Raw genomic sequence first — 9,721 nt, forward strand, 5'->3', positions numbered from 1 at the left:
ATATGCATGTGAAAGTTGGGAAATAGATAAGCCCAAAGAAGATTTGATGCATTTGAGTTATGGTGTTAGAGGAGAATATTGAAAGTACCAAACCAATAAGTGTTATAAGAAGTACAGGCAGAATACTTCTTGGAAGCCAGGATGGCCAGAGTTCGTCTCTCATACTTCAGACAGATTATCATGAGGGACCAGTCCTTGGAGAAAGATACCATGTTTGGTAAAGTGGAAGGTCAGAGAAAAAGAGCAAGATCCCCGATGAAATGGATTGGCTCAGTGGCAGCAGCAATGGTCTCAAACATAGCAGTGATTGTGAGGTCGTTGTGTTGTGCAGAGTGTCGCTGTGAGTCGGTACTGCCTGTGTCACCTAAGAACAGCTGGAACAACACTGCAGTGTTTGAGACGAAATAAAATATACAGAATTAGTATGGATTTAACTTTAAACAAATACTTTTTTTCCTGTCTGTGTGTGTAAAGGTTTAAAGTATTTCTCCATGTATTCCTTTCAGAAAAACAACACAGTCATAATTACAACTGTAAAATTATTAATAATCAGATCAGAAATAGGCTGAGGATGATGGATGAAGGTGTCTGAGGTGAAGAAGAGATTGAGTTGGGGAGTAAACAAGGCTGATATTGCCCTGAGGGCAGCCTCCTGTTTAACATAGAAATATTTAGGGTCCTTTATGTGCCTGGCTGCCTTTCTTTGAAGTGCATGGTAATGGAATTGCAGAGTATATATGTTTGAGTGTTTTGTATTAAGGTATTGACCCTAAATCATTTGAGTACAGGTGTCTTGCACCTTCAATACACAATACAAGTGTATTGAATTTGCTAAAGAAAATTTGGAGCTGTTTAAAGCCTACTTATTAAGTTTTATTTCTTTTGTCTTTATTTGGGATAGTAAGTCTCATTTAAAACAAAGAATGCTATTGAAATTACCTTATAGCTGAAGTATATAACTTAGAAAAACTCAAAAGTATTTGAAACCGTAAACCTTTTTACTTGTTACAAATACTTGTGCTCCAGTTTTATATGTTTGCTTTTCATAATAATTTAAAACTAATTAGGGGTTCCTTACTTAAACTGTGACACTATTAGGAAAAGCCATTTAAAAAAATATAAATTCCTTCATTATTTTAAATGAGTAGATTCATTTTAGTAGTAGACAGCTCATTCTTCTCAGCATTAAATACCTAGCTAGCTAGCTAGCTAGCTTTTATTAAACAAATATGAAGAGATTTAAAACATTATATACTGAGCAGTCTTACTAATGGAGTATACATTCCTGGTTTTGTAGTAGATTTAGACTTTAATGTACTTATCTGTTATTTTAGGCATAGTGGTAAAATGGACCTGGATCAGATGAGAGATTATTCAAATGATTCTCAAGATTTTCTGGTTCATGTGTAGTGATACTGAACTCTTTATTCCAAGGCTTTAATTTGTGCCTGGTGCTGACCTGATGCTGTGCAGGGACACTCACTGCAGCCCGCCATTCACTTCCCTCTAATTATCCCAACTTCCTGGGGAGCTGGCTTCGAGCTGGTCATGATTGTTCATTATTAAAATATTGGGCTACTCTGACTACATGTGACAAAGTTTATTTATTTTTAATATTTTCTAATAGAAGATTTCTGTATAAGTGAACAGATTCAGAAGGCAAAATTTGTTTGCTTTGGTTTTAGTATGTCACACAGGAAAGGGAAATTCTTGAAATTATTTGGTTAGACAATGGATTAGACTGGCAATAAATGGCATCCTGGTTACTATAGTTCCTAAGCTTATTTTTTGCATTGTAGCTTGGTATAGTGCATACTGAAAAAAGAGAGCTGGCTGTGACAGGTGACACAGTCAGATTTGTAATTTTGTGTGTTTGCCATTGACGGTAGTCTTTTTTGTTGGGAGCATCTGCTAATGTAGAGTTTTTGTCTTCTTCAGGTTCATGTGAAAATGGCGGATGAGGCAGTCTGTGTTGGCCCAGCTCCCACCAGTAAAAGCTACCTCAACATGGATGCCATCATGGAAGCCATTAAGAAAACCAGGGCCCAAGCTGTGAGTCTGAATGAATCTATCTATTGCAGCTGTTTCGTATGTAGTGAGCGGAAAGTCAGCGTTTATATTAAAAAAAAAAAAAAAAGTAATGAGAAACACACACACACACACACATATATATATATATAAAGAATGATTGAAAATGCTGCTGCAGTTAGCCCGTGTCATATGAGTTAAATGTGGCTGAATTCGCTACTGGAAATCAAAGGCTTTGTAGCATCTGGCAGTGTTGGTTGCGGATCCTGCAGGTGGCTGCTGGATTCAGCTCTCACACCAGGGAGCAGTTTCAGTTCATTTCCAAATTTGTTAGAAAAAAGAAATCCCAATTAGTTTTGAGTATTAACCCTTTCCATGTAATAAGAGTATTTTTTGGGCTTTGAATTCTGTATTATAAACATCTAAAAGACACTGGTTTAAATTCTATTTTAGTCATTTAAAAATCATGTACATTTACTAACACTTCAAGGAATAAAAATGGTGAATTTGGGTGTTAGTTTCATCATGTTAATAGCATGAATGACCATTAGATTAGATGGTAAAGCTATTATTCTCCTCTATCCCTAATCTGGTTAAATTGATTTGGATATCAGGGCAAAACTGGATCATGGCAAGATTAGGTGGTGGTGGTGGTGGTTGTGGTTGTAGTTGTCTTTTTAAAATATAAGATCACTCCTGGTGTGGGACTTGTAGGATCAGCACTGTGAACCACAAGGTTGACAGTTCAAACCTACTAGCTGCTCCTCAGAAACCCTCAATGGCACTTAACAACAGCACCAACAATTATACATAATGTTAAAAACGATGCAGTTATATTTAAAATTGGATACAAGCAGCCAACATCAGTAATTAGTCTGCAGTGTTTCAATTAGTGTTCACATTTCTTTGGAAAAAAATGTTTTAGTAAGATGCATGTTTAAATAAAAAATTAAATTAATGAACCTATATTATGGCTGTTTATAGTTTACAAGCACAGTTAAAATAAAATCCTTTTACCCTTTTAACTATGACTTATAAGAATAATTTGTTGTTGTTGTTGTTAAGTGCCATCGAGTCGATTCCGACCCATAGCGACCCTGTACAGGGTTTCCGAGGGTGTACATTTTTACGGGAGTAGAAAGCCTGACCTTTCTCCCATGGAGCAGCTGGTAGTTTCGAACCACTGACCTTAAGGTTCACAGCCCGATTCGTAACCACTATGCTACCAGAGCTCCTTATAGTAGAAGGTTTATATAAAATGAGATTGACAAAGTGAAATTCTTTGATATTATAGCAGTTTGTGATTATTTTATACCCTTTTAAAGCTCAATTCTGCACTTAAAAAAAAATCTCATATTTCTAGGTTATTATATTAACTCATTCAGAAATCTGACTTTTTTCCTAGTTGGTTTGTTTTATTAGAAATGAGCTTCACACTGACTGAGCCTAAACTCAGAACCAAATGTCCTGCTACAGAGTTTGTTCTGGCTCAGAGTGACCCTGTGGGCAGAGTAGAACATAGCCTGTAGGATTTCCACAGTTAGAAATCTTCCCGGAAGCAGACTGCCCCAGCTTCCACCAGGGAATCAGCTGATGGGTTTGAACCACTGACCTTGTTCAGTGGCTAAATACTTTACCCACTGAACTACCAGGCCTTCTTGATTGACTTACCGATCAAGTGACTCCATGTCTGTTGGCCAACTGGTAGAGCAAAAGCTTATGTCATTAGAATAGTTGTTGTTGTTAAGTGCCGTCAAGTCGGTTCCGACCCATAGCGACCCTGTACAGGGTTTCCGAGGGTGTAAATCTTTACGGGAGTAGAAAGCCTCATCTTTCTCCCGCGGAGCAGCTGGTAGTTTCGAACTGATGACCTTAAGGTTCGCAGCCAGATTCGTAACCATTACGCTACCAGAGCTCCTTATGTCATTAGAATAGAGGGGCAGAATTTAGGTTATAGTTAGCTTATGAGAGGATAACATAACATAGATGTGAATATGATTAAGTTTGTAGTGAAGAAGTAAAGAGAAGTCGATATTAAAAGAAAAAACTAAGGCAAAATATGTGCTTTATTTCAGTTTGACAGAAATTGCTCGTTGGGTAGCGTCTGGGCGTGTTAATGCTGTCAGAACTGGCTTTGTACCCAGGGTTTTGGAAAAGAGCAATTCCTGAAACTATAAAAGAATAGAGAGTTTTTAAACTGCACTTTGCAGTTAAAAAAATAGATTTATTGTAGCATATTCTTTGACCCATCAACTGCTAAAAAATTCTCCAAACTCGTGGTTGAAATTAGCTTTAGTAACAGTAGGGGGTATTTGAATTGTGTTGAATAACGCAGTTGAAAGGAAGTGGATGGGAAATATGCATGTATTTGTATGGGTCAGGGCAAAGGTAGTACATAAGGAGTGAATATGATAAGCAGTTTTGGGAATTTTAGTTTATAAGCAAGGGATATCTTGAGGGTTTAATCAGTTTTTAAGAGAAGTAACATATTCAAGAGATCAAGAACAATAAATTCTGAGGAACAGCTGCTGGTTTGAACTGCTGACCTTGTGGTTTCCAGTCCAATGCTGATCCTACAGCACCACACCAGGAATCCATAAATACATTGGTGGTGGTTATGTGCTGTGGAGTTGTGGAGTTGGTTTCATTTCATAGTGACCCTGTATAGGAATTCTGAGGCTGTAAATCTTTACAAGAGCAGAAAGCCTCATCTTTCTTTGGCAGAGTGGCAGGTAGATTTGAACTGTTGACCTTGAGTAATCTTCTATGCTACCAGAGCTCCTTATAAATACGCTGGTATTATAGTACTAGTTTTTTTTTTTTTTTCCCCATCACATATAACTTAAACACTTTTACTCAAAAATATATAAAGGCATTCAGAAATCTATAGGAACAGTTACCACAGTATTTAAAAGTAAAAGGATTTGGACATGCTGTTTATTAAAAAGAAAATCCAAATGGCCAATAGACATAGGAAAACGTGTTTTGACCTCATTAATAATCAGGGAAATTAAAAACATTATGAGATGCTATTTCTCAAGCATCAGAATTTCAAAAATTTGACTTAGGCATTGCCAAATGTAAGTGAGGATTTTGTAAATTCGGAAAATCTTGTATAAAAAAGTTTCAATTCACAGTAACTCCATGTGCTTCCTAGTAGAACTGCCCATAGGGCTTGGAAAGCTGTGATGGTTTTGGAAGCAGGCCTTTCTTACCGGAAGTCTTGAGGGGCCTGTGTTAGTTCTCTAGTGCTACTATCACAGAATTACTAGAAGTAGATAGATGTCTTTAACAAGCAGAAATTTATTCTCCACAGTTTAGGATGCTAGAAGTCCAAATTTAGAGAAATGTCCATGTCTCCTTTCAGCATCTCCATGTGTCTTGGCATCAATCTTCCCCTAGATTTAGGAGCTTCACAGTGCAGGAACCGAAGAGGCACTCCACGCTTGGCCCTTCTTTGTTAGTCGTACCTAGTAGGGCCCTCTGACAGCTCTTGCTTGTTTAATCTCTCTTATACTTAAAAAAAGATAAATTTGCTATATCTAACCCATTATTTAAGGAGCTTTGGTAGCGTAGTGGTTACGAATCGGGCTGCGATCCTTAAGGTCAGCGGTTCGAAACTACCAGCTGCTCCGCGGGAGAAAGATGAGGCTTTCTACTCCCGTAAAGATTTACACCCCCGGAAACCCTGTACAGGGTCACTATGGGTCGGAACCGACTCGACGGCACATAACAACAACAACAACATACTTCAAAAGAGATTGACTCAAGATACAACCTAATCCGGTAGACTGTATCTGGCCTCAAAATCATTTTGGTGTTGTCGTTAAATGCCATCGAGTTGGTTCTGACTCATAGCAGCAACTCTATATATGGTTTCCAAGGAGCCGCGGGTGGGTTTGAACTGCTCACATTGTGGTTAGCAGTCCAGTGCTTATCCTACAGTGCCACACCAAGACTCTATCAGATTAGGGCTGAGCATATCATATCATATATCATGGAGGGAGATGGGCATATTAGATCTCATTATGGGGAATTGGTACATCCTAACTATCAAACCACTGAGAATCATGGCCCTGACAAGTTGACACACATTTGGGGTGGGGACAACCATGACAGTGGTTTTGCCTTAGTGCCTGAAATCGGACGGCACTTGGTCTGGGAAAACTGCAGCCTGCAGACAGAACCCTAGCTCCATCTGGAGTCTTGTCATAAGTTCAGATGACATCTAAGTACGTTACACACTCTTATCAACTGAAAGTCCAAAGTAAAAGAGCGTCCGCTTTGCTCTCAGGCAGTGTATAGTTGTAGGTGGGTTAAGGCCCCTCCCCTAGCCAGCCCAGGAAGGGGCACTCTCCCTCTCAGAGACTTACCTGAGTATGCCCTTTAGTGAAAATTGGAGTACTGGGGTCATATAGTTATAAATCATACCCAGAGAGCCTCAGGAAGAATCCTGTAAGCAATAGTTCCCTTCCCACTTCCACAATCCGGCAGGTGCCTATGATCTGCTACCAGTCATGGTTTTGTGATGACATTCCTGTGTATTCTGTGCTTATTCATAAGTCAGCCATGTGGAGGTGAATTCTTGGAATACCATCATGATCTCCTTTATCTGGATGATTTTTTTTTCTTTAATCTTTTATTGTGAATTATGTGGCAGTTTACATGGGAGAACATTAGTTTTTTATATTCATTCTATCATATATTGTTTCATTGCCATGGTGATTGTACAGTTTTTGTAATATAAAATTGAAAATGCCTTTTGTTTTTATCTTCAAGGTACATCCAGGTTATGGATTCCTTTCAGAAAACAAAGAGTTTGCCAAATGTTTGGTAAGTTTGTACTTAATTAAAAACTGTTAACTTTTATTTCAGAAAGCAGTGTTGTGTTGTAGTTTTTGTAAAAGCTTGATGACGTATGACTACTAATGAAAGTTGGAGTCCTGGTGTGGTGCTGTGGATTTAATGGGCTGGACTTCAAAGTTGGTTTGAACCACAAGGTTGGTAGTTCAAAGTCACCAACTGCTCCTCACAAATCCTACATGGTCACTATGGGTTGGAACTGTCTTGATGGCATTTAGCAACAGCTATAAAAAGTTAGCAAAGAAGTACTTTTCTCATGTATGGTGTTGTCAGTTGCTGTTGTTTGGTTGACTTATAGTGACCAAATGCACAACATAACAAAAAATTGCTCATTCCCGCACCATCCTCACAATTTCTCTCATGTGCGAACCCATCGTTGCTGCCACCCTGTCAATCCATCTTGTTGGGGTCTTCCTGTTTTTCGCTGACTCTCCACTTTACCAAGCATGATGTCTTTCTCCAGGGCCTGGTCCCTTCTGACAACAGGGTCATATATAAGAGACAAAGTCTTGCCATCTTTGCTTCTAGTGAACATTTTGGCTGTACTTCTTCCAAGACAGATTTGTTTGTTCTTTTGGCAGTCCATGGTACTTTCCGTAGTTTTCGACAACACCATAATTCAAATGCATCAATTCTTCTAAAGTCATCCTTATTCCTCGTCCAACTTTCACATGCATATGAGGTTATTGAAAATACCATGGCTTGGGTCAGGCTCATTTTATTCTTCACACTGATAGCTTTGTTGTTGAACACTTTAAAAGAGGTCTTTTGCCTAATGCAATAATATATGATTTGATTCCTTTTTTTCAAAAGAATTTTGCTGGGAATTGAGTGAAGTTTTACAGAGCAGATAATTAGTTTTATATTCAACAAATCATATACTACACTTCATTACAATGATTGTAATCCCTTCCATGTACCATCAGCTAGCAGTATTTTCCTGTTTCCTTTAACTGTAGCTCTCCTCCCTGTGTCTTCTGCTATCTTAATTTTTTTTCTGCTAACCTCCCTCTTGTATATTGCCTGCCTTGTAACCCATGTTAGCATGTGTCTACACTCTTGTGATTCATCCCTCCTGTTTGTAACTATTGTAGAATATTTCTTTTATCAAGAAAACTTTTCCTTAATTTTTTTTTTTTTTATAACAGTGGTCTCATACACTATTTTTCCTTTTGTGGTTGACTAATTTCACTCAGCATAATGTCCTCCACTTTCATCTATGTTGTGATGTGTTTTTCAGATTCATCATTATTCTTCAGTGTTATGTAGTATTCCTTTATGTGTATGTACCAAAGTTTAACTAGTCTTCTGGTGATGGGCATTTACACTATCTCCAACTGACTCCACGGCACATAACCACCACCACCACCACCATCTTTTTGCTATTGTAAATAGTGCTGCAATGAACATGGGTGTACCTGTCTCTATTCATGTCACAACTCTTATTTCTTGAGGACATATACCAAGTAGAGGGATTGTTGGATCCTATGGTATTTTGATTTTCAGCATTTTGAGAAAGTGCCATACCATTTTCCAAAGTAGTAGCACCATTTTACAGTCCTTACAGCAGTATAGGAGGATCCCACAGGGTTCCAGTCTCTCCATACCCTCACCAGCATTTGCTGTTTTCTGGTTTTTATTTATTTATTTGTTTGTTTGTTTCTTAATTTGGCCATGAAAGCTAAAGTAAGATGATACCTCATTGTTTGTATTAATTTGCATTGTCCTGGTGTTGTGCTGTAGGATCATTACTGAAATACCAGCCACAAGTTTGGTGGTTCAAACCTACCAGCCACTTCTTGGGAGTCCTATAAAGGGTCTCTCTGAGTCAGAACTGCACCAATGGCACTTAAGAACAACAACAATAGCTAATGAGGGTCTTGGTGTAGCACTGTAGGATAAGCACTGGACTGTAACTGCAGGCCAGCCGTTCAAACCCACCAGCTCTTCTTGGAATCCCCATACAGGGTCGTTATGAGTCAGAACCGACTGTATGACACACAAAAATAGTAGCATTGGTTAATGATTATGAGCTTTTCTTCATTTGTTTGTTGGCTACCTGGAAGTCTTCTTTAATGATCTTCCTATTCATAGCCTCTGTCTATTTTTAAAATTGGATTCCTGGTCTTACTGAGGTGTTGAAATGTTCTGTTAATTTTTGGAGAGTAGTCCTTTGACTGATGTGTCATCGCAGCACATTTTCCCCAGTCTGTGCATTCTCTTTTTACTATTTTGGTAAAATCCTTTGATGCACATAAGTGGCTCATTTTAGGAGGTCCCAGTCATCTATTTTGTCTTCTGTTGTGTGTTTTCAGTTATGTTTGATAGTATATTATGCCATGTATTACAGCCCCTAAGTTTGTCCCTATTTTTTCACTGGTGGTCTTTATAGTTCTAGACTTTGTAGTTAGGTGTAGGTTTGCTTTGTGGTCTAACAAATGGTTTATTTTTGGGGAATTTTCCATTTGTACCGGAAAAGAGTATATATTGAGCTATTGTTGGATTCAGTGCTCTGTATGTATCTATGAGTTCAAATTTGTTGATTGTGTTTTTTAGTTCTTTTGTGTCTTTGTTGAGTTTCTTTCCAGTTATTCTGTCCTTCATCAAAAGTGGTGTATTAAACTATCCTATTATTGTAAAGTTGTCTATTTCTTCAGTTCTATTAGATTTTTTTTTTAAGTTTTTATTGTAAGTTATGTGTCAATATACATGGGTGAACATTATCTTTACATTCATCCTATTGTATTTTGTTTCATTGCATTGATCACAATCCCCTGCATGCATCATGAAACAATCAAAGGGTACACCCCACATGCCTGCCTGCCTCCCC

General features: G+C 38.1%; 1 protein-coding gene across 1 annotated transcript in view; it reads left to right on the forward strand.

Moving 5' to 3' along the window:
* PCCA (propionyl CoA carboxylase, alpha polypeptide) overlaps nucleotides 1–9,721 on the forward strand; it is a 605,786-nt gene that overhangs the window by 89,854 nt on the left and 506,211 nt on the right. Inside the window, exons 5-6 of the mRNA XM_006846664.1 lie at nucleotides 1,939–2,052; nucleotides 6,808–6,861. Coding sequence (XP_006846727.1) covers nucleotides 1,939–2,052; nucleotides 6,808–6,861 — 168 coding nt within the window. The remainder of the gene's footprint in view (nucleotides 1–1,938; nucleotides 2,053–6,807; nucleotides 6,862–9,721) is intronic.

The sequence above is a fragment of the Chrysochloris asiatica genome, unplaced genomic scaffold, assembly GCF_000296735.1.
Source record: "Chrysochloris asiatica unplaced genomic scaffold, ChrAsi1.0 scaffold00029, whole genome shotgun sequence".
Taxonomy (NCBI): Eukaryota; Metazoa; Chordata; class Mammalia; order Afrosoricida; family Chrysochloridae; genus Chrysochloris; species Chrysochloris asiatica.